The 17,599-nt window shown below is 34.1% G+C and overlaps 1 protein-coding gene across 1 annotated transcript in view; it reads right to left on the bottom strand.

The window, feature by feature from the left end:
- The window catches only part of BMP5 (bone morphogenetic protein 5), a 188,584-nt gene that overhangs the window by 17,299 nt on the left and 153,686 nt on the right, over positions 1 to 17,599 (bottom strand). The window contains exons 4-5 of the mRNA XM_001364733.5: positions 7,963 to 8,157; positions 420 to 496 (exon numbers count right to left, since the gene is read on the bottom strand). Coding sequence (XP_001364770.1) covers positions 420 to 496; positions 7,963 to 8,157 — 272 coding nt within the window. The remainder of the gene's footprint in view (positions 1 to 419; positions 497 to 7,962; positions 8,158 to 17,599) is intronic.

A 17,599-nucleotide genomic window follows, 5' to 3' on the forward strand; every position in this document is an offset into this window, starting at 1 on the left:
GACTGGTTCTATAAGTAGTCCCTGAACTTGTAGCATAAATGAAATGAGGAGACCTAGTTTTAATTTACTTTTTTAATTAAAAAGAAAAGTGGTCTTTAAGTCTATCTTATACATAGTATAGTCAAAAGCTTCACCATTCTTCCTCAGTGTCCTATGTTTTAGTTTTTCAAGAATAGAGGCCATCTGTTTTGACAACTCCTGGCTTCAGTTAAATAACCAAAGAAAGAAGAAGAATCAGGAAAAAGAAACAGATAGCAGATAAGCCCTAAGTTAGGTCATTACTTATAACCATCAAGCTCTAGATAAGAGGGAAAAATAAAGATTAACACACAGAGATTCACCATAACTGAGAGGCTGGTTGTGTTCAAGGGAACAAAGTGACTTCAGCTGACCAGAAGCATTCATTTTATTCTTCTTACCTGCCATCCCAAATCCCGGAAGCTTACATAGAGTTCATGCTTCTTACAAGCTTGTTTTTGTTCACTTGTATTGTAATCTGGAGAAAAACAGAATCAAAAATAATGTTATAATTTCTCATTTATGATTTTTGTAGGGTTTTTCAAATAACAAAATATTTCATTCAAGGAGTCTCACTTAGGACATCACAGCCGTAGAAGGGTGCTCAGAAGTCTTTTAGGTCTAATATTGCATTTTATAGAAGGGAAACTAAGAATTAGACACTTTAAGAGCCTTGAGCAGGATAACAGAGCTAATAAGTGTCTGAGGCAGAATTCACACATATCTTCCCATCTTTGAATCCAATGCTTTATCATCTATAATATGCTAGTTAGCTTGGCAAAATATTCAATGAAGAAACCTATTATTGTCTATTGTATATTTGAGAAGAAAACTGGAAACATTCCCTTTTGAAGTTTGTCTTGAGAATCCAAATAATACTTGTTTAGAAATATTTCCGTATGCCCAACCTCAATCTAGGGTAAAACACCATTTGTGTTCAATAGTTAAAGGGGAAGTGTCTTTTTAGATTTTATCTGATAGGCTTGCCTCACACACTGGATGAATATTGCTCAAAAAAATCTATTCATTTTGTTTCTTTCTGGACTAGTAAAGGGAAATGACCTAAAATTTCATAACAGTATATTTCTTTTTGTTTTGTTATTGAAAGAAAGTACCCCTAGTCCCCAGCAAAATAAAAAAAAAAACTTTTTTTTTCCTCAGGAATTGTCTTTGATGAATAACTGTAGATAACTAACTGGGCAGTAGCAATTTACATTAAAGGTATCACTCTCCAATGTAATCACCCTCATTCTTTAGTGAAAATGCACTGAAGTCAGAGATAAGACTTTCTTTAGGGCCCAATCATCTGCATCTCCCTATAAATTCAGTCAGTGCTTCCTTTGATGTCAGTATGAAACTCAAGATAACAATTAAACTTCCTACTTTAAGTCCTGCACTATTACTATAGAAATGAACAGAAAGGGAACAAGAGTTATGCATTTCAAAGACCACCTTCTGACTCTGGGACTTGTCCTTCCTAAGGTAAGTGGAGTGATGCAAAAGACTACAATGATACATTCTGAAAAATTATGGTGAACTATTATTAAACATAGCAACACAAAATACCCCATGCCATGCTTTAGAAGAAAAAAATTAGAAGTTATTGTGGTATCTGCTTTTAGTATATGCAACTCTTGAAATTCATAGTAGAAAACAAAATTTCCGAATAAAAACCACGTGTCTAAGGGATGTGCCTGAGGAAAGAATAGGGATATATTAATTCAACCCTTTTTCAATTAAAAGATTGTGAATGAAAACTGTGCAATGTATTCAATAAGATAAATTAAGTGTACTAGATAAACTATACATTCAATGTATAATCATTTAAATCTCATATCCAGAAAGAAACAAAATTAAAAGTATACTCGTTCTCTCTCCTTGGCCTTTTATGTAAAGTAAATGTTACATTTAATGTAACATCACATAAAGGTAACCAGCAATGAAATTTACAACAGAAACTGGTTCCAGGGATCCAATTTCACAGTTTTAGGACCATATGCTTATTCTGTCAAGGGTAAAAAGTAAGGGATAGGAAGAAGGAGTAAACTTTGTACCCAAGCTGGCCAACTTTGCAGTGAGGTTGGAAATTAAGAGATGGCAGAAAGAGCTGTGGGAGAAAAGGCAAAGAAATTAGAGTTGTAATTTTAAAAAGAATTTCATTGGCAGACTAAAGAAGATTAAATGAGAATGGAAATAAAGCTATTGTAGATGAATCTTCCCATATGAGAAGAAAAAAAGCCCAAATGATTAAATAAAAATTCTCTGCTGCCGTACCAAATATAAGAGAAGTATTTCAACTTTCCTGCACCTAAAGTAGTCTCTGAAGCCGGCAGGAATTCCTCTGTTTTGTCCCTTCATGGCACGTTATTGGTAAAACAGGGCCAACAATTGGAAAGTGCTCTTAAGCAGCCAGATTTTCCTTGTAACCAATTTTTGGAACTAGTGCAAATTTGAATTTTTCCCCTTAGTCATTTTGGTCATTTAAAGATAATTTTGTTCTATGAGAAAATAAAAAGAAATGTAATGGGGAAAGGAAATACAGGGAAGTTTCAATGGAGAAAAGAGTGTTTTCTGCTCTCTAGGGCTTACCTGGACTGCATGTTAGTCCTTGAATGAATAAAAGTTAACAAGTTTGTGTGTGGAGGAGGGGACTGATGATGGTGGTTATGGGTGTTGTGGAACAAATAGGGGGAAAAGTCCATTTAACTGCATTAGGGACTTTTCCTAAAAACATATAATCTGCTCATTTAGTGGAACAAATTCAGGTAAATCTATAAAAGGGAGAAGGGGAAAGCCCTACAATAGAAATGAATGTTTAAGTGCACCTAAAACAACTTCAAACACTGAAGCCAAAGAAGAGAGTTTTATTTAAAAATGGAAAAGGACAAAACAATGAGCAACTTATGTTTAAAACTAGATCAGGAACCAAGGTAGTTCTTCTCCTATCACACTATGATTTAGCAACTGCTTTGGAATAGCTCCTTGGAGAGGTTGAGTCTATTTTCACGTAGATAAGTAAAAGCATGGAGGGAATATTCTCCCCAACTTTAGTCCTCTCCAATGTTTAACTTGCAGTTCCTCAAACTTTGCATTTCTACTGGATGCCTGAAGTATTTTGCTCTCTCACTTTGCCTTTTTTATTCCCTTTAAGACTCATCTAAAGTCATAACTTCTTTAGGGCTTGCCTAGTCTCTTCCCCAGGTATTAGAATTTTCTCTATGATTACCTTTTCATACACTACATCTTGAATTTACTAAGCTATTCACAAGTTTTTAGCCACATTAAAATGTATACTACTTGAGGACAGGGATTATTTTTGTTTTACTTTTGTTCCCCAATACAAATAAAACTTTGATATCCTTATTCCCCATCCCTTCCAATATGTCATTTCCCAACTGATCCAAGTATTTCAATAGGCATTTTTTCAGATGAAGTATTCAAACTTGTATATGGTCATATAAAAACGCTCTAAATGGCTACTGATTAGAGAAATGCAAATTAAAACAATTCTGAGGCACTGCCCCACTTTGTTCAGATTGACTTAATATGACAGAAAACAGAAAATGGCAAAGAGTGAAGGGGATGTGAGGAAAATTAGGATACTAATGCATTGTTGATAGAGTTGTAAACTATTTCAACCATTTTGAACAATATGGTACTATGTCCAAAGAGCTATAAAACTATGCATATCCTTTTGATTTAGCAATATTTCTAGGAATATAGCCTCCCAAGATTTTTTTGAAAATAGGAAAACAAAAAAGACCTAAATGTGTAAAACAGGAGCCACCCAGTTGCCTCAGAGTCCATAGGGAGAACAATGTTCAATTCTGGGAACCATAGTTTAGGAAGGATATTTATTTATAAATTGGAGAATCTTTCTAGCGGAGAATAATCATAATATCAAAGGGTCTTAATTTATTGCCAAATGATGCTGTGTTGAAGGAAATAGCAATACTTTGCCAGGTGAAAAGATAACAAGAAGGCACCAGGGTGACAGTGCTTGAAAGGTTGCCCATCATACCAGAGGGACTGGACTTAGATTCTTTAGTTTTGGAGAGTAAAACATTGTAGAGACTGAAAAGTAACAGACCATATTACCTTTTGTTTGGGGGATGGGGTGAGGAGGGAGAGAATATGCATCACAAAATGTCCAAAATTATTATTAAAAATTATGTTGGCACATAAATTTTTTTTAAAGAAAAGTAACAGACTACAGCTAAATATAAGGAAAACTTCCTTACAATCATAAGCTCATCCAAAACTGGACTAGATTGCCTGAATAGTGTTGATGAATTCAAGCCATGATTGAAATGCCAACCCATCACATGGATAGTCAAGGAGATCCTTTTTTTGGAAATGGATTAAACTTAATACCTTCTGAGGCTCTAGGCATCTCTGAAACTCTATTTGATTTTGTTGGTAATCAGTGAACCAACAAAAACCTCCCCAAGAAAAGATTTTGACATGCTAACCTCATAACCTTTTTTTGACAAGTTTACCAAACTGCTAGGTTATCAGACTGCTAGATTAAGGCAAATGTCTCAGTGAAATGACTTTCTAATCACACATTTGCTACTTATGGTAGCCTGAGAAAGTCATCAACTTCTTGGGCTTTGGTTTTCTCTCATTTGTTAAATGAGGGAGTTGGATTAAAGGCTTCTTTGGTCCCTTCTTGTTCTGTCTGCAATCCAATGATGAAACAGGATATGACAAGGCATTCAAACATTCTTTAGTGCAACTCTTTCTGCCTAACACTTTAAACACAGAGATTTTTAATGTTGATTATTTGTTTTAGATTACCTTCAAATTATAAAAAAATTCACTAAATATCTCATCTTCTAAATGAACTCATTTCTGTTTATGTTAAAATTCACTTGTCTCAGTAATTGACCTTTAGAACACCTGTCTGAGTGTTTTATTTCCTCTTTTGCTTTATCACTAAATATTGAAAAGGTGTGTTATTCAGACATAAATGACCTACTTTTTTGCTTAATAATATGAAAATATGAAGTCACAAGCTACTTACCATAAATGTAGCACCTAATATAGTGTTTTGCACATAGTAGGCACTCAATAAATCTTTGTTGAAATAATGAGTGAACAAATGAATGAAATGATCACATTCCTTTTTCTTTTCTAAAACGTAAATGGTGGTTCATATTAGATTAATTTAGCATTCCAAGTAGTGTTGGGAAACTGGCAAAATGTTCAGTGCTTTTTCTTCATGTGTTTTATCCATCTCTTGTTATGAAAGTACTTTTGTTACTTAAAGAAACAAGGGGAGGCTAAATACACCAATAAGGAAATGGTCTTTGTGTATTGCAGTCTCTGGAATATCTGTCAGACTCATTATGACCTTTAATGATAAATATACAATTGTATTTTTTTCTTGTAATTTTCCCTTAAGCTAGGACTTTGGGCCAGGGTGAGTGGAGGTTGATATATGATTGTGAGAATGTCTGGACCTCACTAAGGAAATATCTTTTAAATATGCAAATTATAACTTGTATTGCTGTCAATCTTCAGAAATCATCTGAAAATATTGACAATTTAAGTAACAATGGCCATTATAATAAGCCAGTATATTTCAGATTTAAAACTCCAAACCTAATCTACTCAACATGGAGGCTTATGCTCTTTTTACTAGAACTCACTATCTACCACACTAGAACTATATTCTTTAAAATTGAAAGGAATTTTTCCTAACTTATTTCTGTTAAATTAAATTAGTGAGATATAATATATTTATATAATATAGAAGAATATGATATGATGTTATACATATCATAATATAAAATCATTGAATTAATATATCTAGTATAGGAAAAATATTCAGAAAGAAAAATATAAGGTTATATATTCAGGAAGGAATTCCACACAAGATATATTATCATGCTTTTTATTTGAATTTTTAATATTTATGGAAATGCCCTCCCATTTTCTTCTCCATTCTTTGGTAAAATGAATGACTTATTGGATGGTGATAGGAAGATAGATATATTAAGAAATAAAGATGAAATATAAAGAAAAAAGAAAGGAAGGATTTTCTAAATTTATTTATCGTTCTTTTTCAGAATAAATGTTGAGAATATATTCCAACTGCATGAAATTGCTTTTAGGGGAAATTTTGCTAATAAGGTCTAACTGGATTTTTGAATTATAAAGATTGTTATTTATTCCTTTAAAATATCATAGTATCTAGGTCTACTATAATGTGGTTTTATTTTAAATTCCTGAATAGTAGTTTGGTTGCTAGACATGCTAGGAAAGAAGACACAGAACAAGTTTTCAGGGATGGACAAATTCTAGACTAGTTCCACAAATTCCATTTCCAGTACCTACCTGGGATTTTTATATGTTTAATGGCCTCCAGACTTTTTTCTGATTATTCTGAAATAAATCTTGAGTGGTGTATTTTTCATTGTTAAAACTATTGGGTAGGAAAAAAGTAGGTGGACAAGTATTATCTGTTTTCATTCTATTTGGAATTACACCTTGTTATAACACAGAAGTATTGGATGATTGAATACAATAAATAATGGAGCTGTGGTTTGTCACTTTAGAATATACTGGGAGAAATGATAGCTCTCAAAAATGTGATTGAGAACATTGGCTGACCTTCAATTGGTGGTGTAAGAATACTTCATTTTGCCAAAGAACCATGCTGTTTAAAGAATGACTTCTTAAAGTGTAACTATATTGAGAAGTTAAGATAAAAGAATCCTAAAAAAATCCACAGTGGCTATGGAAAATAAGTTACTATTTAGAGTAATCAGGCTCTTTCATCATTTGGCTCCAAGAAATATTTTGAAAATGAAGAACTAAGCCACACTCTAGCTCATAGATTTGTTTGTGTCTGCCTAACACTGGCACTCAAAATTATTCAGGGTATAAAAGGTCCCTGTTAAATTCAAGTCTTCTTCATTTTAAAAGGGATTCTTTGATTTTTGTCCAAAGCCAGGTTTTGTAGAGCAGTTAGTTACTTGCAGTGTACTTAACTAGGTATTTCTTGGAACAAATAGCATGATTGAGGTTCCTTATATGTACGGTGAATCGGAAACTCTCTGCTTGTATTTATTTGCCCTTTTCTGGGTAACTTAGAATTTCAGTAGATTGAAATGCTGTCTGTGGAATCAGAAAACTTAAGTTCAAATCCAACCTCAGGTACTTATGAGAAGATGGGCAAGTCACTTATACTCTGTCTGCCTCAGATTCCTTAAGTGAAATATGAGCACTTGCCTCACAAGGTTGTTGTGATGATCAAATGAAATAATACTGAAAAATTCTTAGCACAATGTCTGGCACAGAGGAGTTACTTAGTAACTCCTTTTTTTTTTCCCATTCTTTGCCATCATCTACTAGATCAAATTGCAACTGTATTGATATCATCTGTGGATTTATGCCATTCAATAGATAGAACATGTTGTAAAAATCTGTGATTTTGATAAAAGCTTTATAATAATAAATTTGATAGGATTTAATACACATAAAGGGAACCAAATAAAAAATAAAAATATAGATAATCTGTTAGTTACACTGCCTTCCTTGTTGGAAGGAAATTCAACTGCTTTAAGTATTTAAATAAGCATTTTATTGAATTTACCTGCTTAGCTTACTAATCCATATTTGAGATGGCTAAGAGATAGTTTTGATTAGCCCTTGTTGATTTAGCATTTTATAATCTCATTATTTACAGTTATTTTATATTGATTTATTATTTGATTAATTTATTATTATTTATTTTGAATCAACATTTCAATTTTAACAATTCTCAGTAATGAATTGATGCGTGATTCATTGGCCAAATATTCTGAGGACGCTCCATGATTTAATAGATCAAGTAAGAAAGAGCTTATGATTATTATGTCTTCAGGATTTAACTTTCAGTTATTTAATTTTCTGTTCATAATTCTATCTACATGTGTTGCTACGGTTTCTTCTTACCTCCAACACTGGACATTCGCGATGAATCCTGGTGATTATTCGATTTATTCCGATTCTGATTTTTCCTTTTGTTTGCTGCTCGTACAGAGCGGAGAAGAACTTCACTTGCCTTGAAGAAGGCAACCATGAAAGGCTGCTTGGACTGAGGCCCATGTCTTCCTATAAGGCCAGCCGATTTAACATTAATACTGCGCCCTAAAATGCGACACATAGACCATGATATAGCATGGGAAGTGCAAAAGAAAAATAGTTACAAATCAGGTCCTCTAACAGAGCTACTTCTAAACTAAAATTTCCTTTCAATGTCAATATAATACTTAACTAATTCCTCTCAAACACTGAAAATATTCTGAAGGAGGAAATGCTATTAAGTTTATATGATAGACTGGAGTTCCTAATAAAGAATGCATATTTACTATTATAATCAATTAGTGGTTTTCTACAGGCAGATAGATTACTTATTTTATGGCTTAGCATCAGAGAACATAACATTTAGCATTGGAAGGAATAAGATGAATAAAACTTCAGAAGTCAGGAAAACAGAATTCGAGAATTGGAAGAGACCTCGATTCTCTTAGTAGAATAGAAAATGAAGAAATTGAACTTTATAAAAGGTAGAGAATTTAATCAAGATAAATTAATCTCTAAACACCCATTAAGGCTCAGTTTGGTCTAGGCACTGTGCTAAGTGCTGGTGTTACCAAAAGGGGCAAAAGGCAGCCTTAACCTCATGGAAATCATAATCTAAAGAAGGCAAACAATTATATATGAAGCAAGATATAGACAGGATAAATAAGAAAGAATTGAAAGAGGGAAGGAAATACAATTAAGAGAGGATAGGGAAAGGTTCTTGTAGAAGGTGGCATTTTAATTTGTACTTAAAGAAAGCCAGGGAGGTCAGTAGCCAGAGAAGAGGATGGAAAGCTTTCCAGGCATGAGGGACAGACAGAAAGAATTCCTGGAGATAAGGATACAGAGCGTCTTGTTTATGGAAGAGTCATGAAGCCAATGTCAGTGGATCTCAATCCACTTGCATGTACTAAAACTAAGTTTCTTATTTTAATAGATAGATAACTTCTTATTTATTCATTTATTCATACATTTATTTATTTATTCATTTGTTTGTTTGTTTGTTTTGACTTCTACTTACTAGCCAGAAAGCCTTTAGTTTGTGTTCATTAGTCAATGTGGGTTGAGAAATTGCAAAGTAATACTAATATTAGCTGAACATATTTATTAATTATCCTTAAGAAAATAAATATAAAAATGATGCAGAATGAAGTGAGGATAATCAGGAAAATATATGTGACTACAAAATGCAAAGAAAAAAATTTTAGAGAATTTTAGAGGACAGGAGCAGAGAAATTTGTTACTACTACATATTTTTTTAAACTGCTACATTTTGTCTTAGAATCAATACTATGTATTATTTCTAAAGTAGAAGAGTGGTAAGGGTTACACAATGGGGGTTAAGTGACTTGGTGAGGGTCACACAGCTAAAAAGTTTCTGAGGACAGATTTGAACCCAGTACCTCCCCTCTCTAGATCTAGTTTTCAATCTACTGAGCTATACTAGTTGCCTCTATGATTATATAATTTTAAAGAGACACTTTTAGAAAACAGATATTCAATTTCATATGTGATATTCATTGTTCTACTTTATACATACATATACTCACATTTGTTAATCATTAGGTTTATAATTTAATACTTAATAAGAGTATGATAAATAAAATAATAATATATTCTTTAGCTTAACAATTGGATTTTGTTGTTGCTGTTGTTTACTCCATTGCTAACCTCTGTTGCACAGTTAAGAATGAAAAATTATTTTCATTGTTTATTTAAAATATGCCAAGTACATAGACTATTAGAATTATAGTAAAGAAAAAAATTAATATGTATTTGAAAATAAATATTATAATTCAGTCTATTAAAACAATAGCAAGAATGATACAATGACTAATGACCTGAAATCTTTATGTTCCCCCCTGTCATTTTTTCAGAAGTACATTGAAGGGATTACTTGCTGGCACAGTGGATTGAGAAGCAGGTCAGGAGTTAAAAGGACCTTGGTTCAAATCTGGCCTCAGATACTTCCTATGTGATCCTAGGCAAATCACTTAACCCCTATTGCCTAGCCTTCATCACTCTTCTGCCTTAAAACCAATACTTAATATTGATTCTTTAACAGAAGGTAATGGGTTAAAAAAGATAAATTCAAATAATTCTTAATATGCTTCTGGAATGTGCAATTTCAGAGAACGTGCACCCTACTTCAAATCTCAATTGGCACAGGTGACCTTCATCTCCTACCATTCTGACCTGCCTTATATGTTAGATTTTCTGGAGTCTCCTAGGTATTGGTCTGGAAACCCAGAACTGGGGAAGATGATCTACTCCAAAGTCTAGCTAACTCTCTGTTAAGTTTCTGAAAAACTGTCAGAATAACCAGACTATGTCTGCAAGCCTCTGAGCATGTAACAATCTCAGGTAGATCCCAGAACTGTCCTATCAGTCTAAAACATCTGTCTAGCCCAAGAGAGAGAATCACCCACTTGACCTAACTCATATTACAGGAAATATTCCCCAATGTCTCTTAATTGGTGCCTTCTCTCTTCTAGTTATTATGTATTTTTCCTGTGTGTAGCTGGTTTGGAGATATTTGTTGCAAATTATTTCCCCCATTAGACTGTGAGCTTTTAGAGGCTGGGGAATTTTGTCTCATTTTGTTTCCCCAGCGCTCAGCCCAGTTTCTGGCATTGAGTAGGCATTTAATAAATGTTTATTGATAGCAACTCACGACTTCTCACTTAGCATCCATTGAAAGGCAACTATTGGCAGTAGAGACATCTCAAAGTCATAGCTCTTGCCTCGACTTGCACTTACAGAGCCCCAAAATTCATTCGGATTGAATTCTGGATAGAGAGGAGATTCAGAACTGCAAATGCCCAAACTCACTCAGCCTACACCTTTCCAAGGAGCTCGAGGCCAGCATAGACTAGCATCCACTAGGAAGAGAGGTTAGGGCCAATGTGATTCATGTCACCAATCAACCAGATATGGATGGGTTCACCTATTTACCTATTTTTCCCATTTGAAGAATATAACTATCAATTATGTATGACTATTACATTGTATTCAAAACAAATGAGTAAACTGTAAATGTCATTTCATTCAACTGAACCAGGGAGATTAGTATGTTATGAAATGTAAAAATTCTAACTACGATATATTTGAGATTTCAAAATTAGTCTGGATATAGAACTTACTCAACATTCAAGAGTAACAAAAAATAGGGGCTGAGATCTATTCATGATTGACTCTGGTTCTCCTCCTGAGGGAAATGTATATTTTATTAAAATATTTATTCAGTAAAGACAGTGGAGGAGCCTGACTCTGTTCTCCGACCTGACCCACCCTTGAAGAAAAGCAAGGAAAACAAGTCGCTGAAATGGCATCAGTGACATTTTAGCAAATAAACCCTTGCTCTTAGCAGAATTTATTTTGGCAGCATAAACACTTTTGTGTGTACGTGTATTATGCAGGACTCTACAACTGCCGGCAAACGAGACAGTGTCATGTGAGGCTGTGCAGCTGTTCAAGGGGGACACAGAGGTCCTTTAAATGTGAAGGTATTGGTAAAAGAACGTTGAGTTGTCTGGGCAGCATCAGTGTCCTCAATGATTGTTCTACAACAGATTGGAAAAATTTGCTTAAGAGCTCCAAGGATTGAAATGGTCATCTGCTTTCCAAATGTGTACTGTCACTAGACTCCATCCAACCAGTGAAGGGGAGAAGGGGGAGAGAAGAGAAGAGACGAAAGAGAGACAGACAGACAGATAGACAGAGCCAGGGACAGAGAGAGAGAGACAGAGAAACAGACACAAACACAGAGATACAGAGACAGAGAGACAGATTGAGACAGGGACAGAGTAACATAGAGAAAAAGAGAGACAGAGACAGAGACAGACAGACAGAGACAGGGACAGAGACAGACAGAGGAAGGGAGAGAGAGAGAGGAAGAGAGAGAGAGAGAGAGAGAGAGAGAGAGAGAGAGAGAGAGAGAGAGAGAGAGAGAGAGAGAGAGAGAGAGAGAGAGAGAGAACTCACAAATAACCAGGGCTGTAAACCTTAAACAAATAAGCATATAGGTTTCCCTTTTAAATGCAAACTCACAGTGGCTTTCTGCCAGGGTCTATATTTCTTAGAAAAACTCTATCACTGGCATAAATGAAAGAGGCAGTTTGATTTGTGGCTAAAGCAGTTTCCATTCTACTTCCACTGTAACAAATGTATTAATTCAGCTCAGACTTCCTCCTTCTGGCAGCCCTTTTGCTTTAAAAAGAGAAATTAGAAGTCCCAGCCAAATACCATACCTTGAACTGACCCACTTCAATACATAAACACTTTTACAACATGTTTATTCAGGTGTAGCACTTTAAATTGGTTTAAGATGTTTCCAGTGACAGAGAGCTCAGCAAAGGGAAAAAGAAGAACTGAGAAAGTTAACAGTTATGGAATAGAATAACTGGCAACCTAGGCTGCACAACTTTGAGTAGCAACTCTCTCCATCTCTTCCTCTCTCCCTCTTTCCCTCTCCTCTCCTACCTTGTTTCTCTCTCTCTCTGTTTCTGTCTCTGTCTCTATCTCCGTCTTTCTCTCTGTCTCTGTCTCTGTCTCTGTCTCTCTCTCTGTATGTCTGTCTCTGTCTCTCTGTCTCTCTGTCTCTGTCTCTCTCTTTCTCTCTCTGTCTCTGTCTCTCTCTCTGTGTAAAATAGTAAAGTCGAATTTGGGAAGCTTTTATTTTCAGAGTATGTTTTAATGGAGTGTTAATTTAACAGTAGCCAAATTTGCTGCTTATATACATTTATAGTTGTAGAAATCAAATTTGATGCTTTGGCTATTAAAGTCTAGCAAGACAATCCCAGATAAAATGCAGTTAGGGCCTCTTTCTATTTGTTAAAATAATCACCAGCATGCAGACAGAGAATTAAGCACTCAACACATAGTTCCCATCTTCCTTTACTTTTAGAGAGCTTTCAAATATTATTCCAATGAATACTTTAATTTTTATCAGAATGGGATTAATACTTTATTGGCCTGAATCACTTATTAGATTTATGTCCTGAAGACTGAAAAGATGTGAGGTGGTTACAAATCTAGGTTTCTTCAACTTTACAAAGGTGGATATTGTGTGAGAAGCAAAATACCCTTCAAACTAACGTGAACTCCCTTTAAAATAACTTTTAATATTATTAAGTTTCCTTTTGGTTTCCTTTTGACTTCAGCAATGAGGTGGCTATTAAGATTCCACAAGTTAAGGTTTGCTTAGTTACCCCAGGTATCAAGCCATTCAGTAGAAAAATTAACTCTTTGGCCTACTCCTTTAGAAACATAATATGCATACACAGATCATGGGCACCTCCAGGTACTGGATCTTTTGAGAGATCAAAGGGTAATTTTTGTAGGAAACCCAATTTTAAGCCTGAATGGAATCTAGAGTATCTTTAACATTCTGCAAAGAATATATTTAGTGTATTGTAGATAACAGATCTTTCACAATATTTATTTTTGTAACTCATATTTTATTCCTAGCTGCATCACAGAAGAAACCACAAAGGCATACATATTCTGAGATGTCCAGACTAAAGTATTTTTTGAAAATTTGGAATACTACCTATGGCATATATTGCCATCATGGCCATAAGGGATTAGCTTTTCCAAACCAATCCATAGTTCTGGGTAAATTTATGGCCCAGAGACATAACGATTGACTGTGTACTACATCACTGAATGTGCTTGGAAATAGGAAACTGGGAAATGTGTGATTGGGAGGGAGGGGGGTACCTAGAAAAAGGAAAGGGGGCAGTGGGAACAAATTTAGAAACTCAGGTTTTGGCACCTGAAACAGACTTTAAAAAAAAAAGAAAAAAATTACCAGGAATGAAAGAAACACTCTGTAAAATTATACTGGTAGAATTTTGGGAAATGGGTAGAAAAGACAAGAAAGGTACTAAAATACATCAATCTGTGTTTCAGTCATGACTCATTTTTACTTCTCAATTTTAATGTAAGAAAGTGTAAAAGAAAGTTTTAAATGGGTTGGAGATATTTTACTACTTAGAGGATTATACTCTTCACTCAAGACTTAGTAAGTAAGGGTATATTTATGAGGTCCATTAGATATCATTTGATCTGATTGACTTCACCAGTATGAGGAGTGGGTGTCAAGACATTCAGAGCTTTGACCCCTTCCTTATGGCTTTTTGTTGTGTGAGCAGTGAAAACAGTAAAATTAGTCATATCTGCCCAAGGATAAAATGAAGAAAATTTCAATTTGCTGTGAAAAGGTGGTTTGGCAAACTGAAGCCCATCCCATATCCATTGGCGTTGTGTTTCAGACCAGTCCTTTCAGAAAATGTGACATTCAAAATGTTTATTTCTTAAAAAAAAAGGCTTATTAAGGAGCCCCTGACATGAAACAGCTCTTTAGAGATATGTTGATATTATAAGGACAAGTGAATCAAAATATGAGCATTTAGTTTCCCTCTAGGATATACAGTTTGGGGGGAAATGTACTTGGGGGTTTATCAGTCTCCAAACTTTGATATCTTTTCTGAGTTGTTAGTATAAATTTGTGTTTGTTTCTTTTCTACAGCAAATCCACAAGCAACTGGCTGCCTAACCCAAAACACCTGTGATGATACTTAAAGCAAAAACTGCCTTTTACTTCATTTCAAAAGAGAAGTTGTGGTCAATAGTCTTCATGGAACCTTCATTATTAGTATTTTGTCTCCAGCACTTAATATGGCACCTAGTACAAGGAGACGTTGAACAAATCCTTGCTGAATAATTGAAAGAATAATTTTTCTGTGCTCCCAGGCAAATAGCTAAGATGCTCAATTGCAGAACAATTGAGGAGACCTGCTTATCCGAAAAGAATTTCCTGTTAGAAAGTTTCCTACAACCAGGGGTATTATGGAACTGGCTACTCTAGGGTTGAGAGAGCTCAGTGTGATAGCTTTTACTTTAGAAATATGGAAATGCTACAAATTAGGGCTTGATTTTGTTGTTGTTGATTGTCTAAGCTTTAAAAAGTTGGAGAAAATGGTTATTGATATTAAAGTTAAAACTGTGTCCTACATTTTCACAGAGCTGGCTGTCGAATGTTTATCAGTATACTCCTGCTCAGAAATTAATTCACAGGTATGTCCCCCCCCCCAAAAAAAAAAGTTTTCTTCTACATAGTATAATTTAAAACTATAAGTATTTATATTTTTGTTTTGAACTTAGCAACAAATATATATGTATATATATATATATATATTTTAACAAACAGATAATAGAAAAAAAAAGATTGGATAAGAAACTGTGAAATTCTGTTATGAACAGATTGACTTTTTAAGAAATGTATCTCAGTGGGCAGCTCAGTGGCTCAGTGGCTTGAGAGCCAGACCTTAAGATGGGAGTTCCTGGGTTCAAATCTGGACTCAGATTCTTCCTAGTGGTGTGACTCTGGATAAGTCTCTTAATTCCCATTGACTCACCTTTGCCACTCATCTGCCTTGGAACCAATACAAAGTGTTGATTCTAAGATGATAAGGTAAGGGTTTTTAAATATAAGAAATGTATCCTAATAAGGAATCCTTATGCTCTTGTGATTTCATATTGCTTTCACCAGTTTAATTTTCAGAGACATTAGTCTTGTACTTTCTTCTTTTAACTTGGTGATTTAGACAGGGTAGAATTCTTTCTCACAGAATAAACTAAATGATGCTAACCATAGTCTAAAGTAGGATGAGAAAGTAAATTTAGACTAGGTCTCAATACAGCATCAAATTAAATATATACCAAATTGTCTGTTACCTGAATCATGATTTTGATTGAAAACTGAATCAATTCACATGGTTTTAAGTTATACTCCAAAAACACAAAATTATAACTATATAGACTAAATAAATTATTATAAATGGTTGAAGAAATTAAGAGAATTGTAACCAATTATGTACTTAAATTATCTTCTCAGTTAATAAAATGTTATTTATTAAAATGTTATTTATTATATTATTATATAATATTATTAATATTATTATATAATAATATTATCATATAATATTATTATATAATATATAACATATATTATTATATAATAAAATGTTATTTATTATAAAAATATGTTATTATGGGTCTCCCCTAAATTAGGGAAAAATACTCTAATACTCAGCTTTGTGGAATTCAATGGCAATTGAATATCAAATTTCATTAAGACTTGTTTGGGACATTTAGGTGGTACAATGCATAGAGCACTGGGCTTGGAGATGGGAAGACATCTTCTTGAGCTCAAATTCAGTCTTACATACTTATTAATTATATTATCCTGGGCAAGTAATTTTACCCTGCTTGCCTCATTTTCTTCATCTGTAAAATGAGCTAGAGAAAGAAATGGCAAACCACTACAGTATCTTTGCCATGAAGACCTGAAAAAGGTTCATAAAGAGTTGGATACAACTGAACCACAACAAATTATTTGTTTAAAAAAATGAGAAAGATGGGATAGCTAGATGGTTAAGTGATACAGAGTCATGCCTTTGATTATTTCTCCAATGTGGTTGGATTCTATTAATTTGATAATAGTTTCTTCATTAATCCATGTGGAATCATCTACTTGAGTCCATTTAGGATCATAGGATTTGGGAGCAGAAAAGAGACCTCAGAGATTATGTAGTCCAGCCTTGATTTGAAAAGAAATGAGCTTTATGATATCCCTGATAACTGGCCATTTAGCCCTGACTTGAAAACCTCCAATGAGGAGAACCTTACTCCTTTATTCAATTTTAGAAAATCCATATAAGGCAGGAAGTTTTCCTTATTTAAGGTGAAACTTAAAAAAATGTTTGTACAATATAATATCATTAATTCATAGTCTCAATCTTTCCAGAAACATAGTCCCATAACAATAAAACTCAAGGATCACTTGATACACATAAACATGAAGTCTTAGTTGGTATACTGCAAAGCTCTAACCTGACAATTATTGCTAATTGTGTTTAGCAAAAATCTATTAAAGACCAGAAGCAACCCTAAGTGATTATCTCAAATAAAGGGTAATACAGACCATTCTATTTCTAAAACAGATTTTAGTCTAATGATTTCAGGAAAGTTGTTGTTGTTTTAAGATATCTAACACTATCATAGAGGAAATTTTATTTCTGAAACACTACAAAATGGAAGCTAAAGCAACAAAATAAAAGCAAAGTGATTGAAGAGGGTTATATAGTTCTCTTTCTTTTTATCATCATCATCATTGTGCTCTCTTTGGGCCATGAATTTGCTTTTCCCTTCAGGAGGTAGACATGTTTTGCAAACTCTAGCATGGCACCTTGGCCTCCACTGGATTTCCAAATATACTCAGCAGCATTTTGGGCAATGGAATGCCACTCATGGCAGCTTTCTTCAAGCATTCTCCATCAGAAACTTCAATTCTTAGATATGCCACTTCTTTCCAACATAAACTTATTTTTTTCCCCACTTGTCTATACAACTGCTGGCTTAATGGATATACCAATTTCCATTCTCAAATTCAGTTTGAAGCTTTGGTGGTTCACAGCTGTCCCTGGAGGCCAAGCAGGATGAT

Source organism: Monodelphis domestica, chromosome 2, assembly GCF_027887165.1.
Source record: "Monodelphis domestica isolate mMonDom1 chromosome 2, mMonDom1.pri, whole genome shotgun sequence".
Lineage (NCBI taxonomy): Eukaryota > Metazoa > Chordata > Mammalia > Didelphimorphia > Didelphidae > Monodelphis > Monodelphis domestica.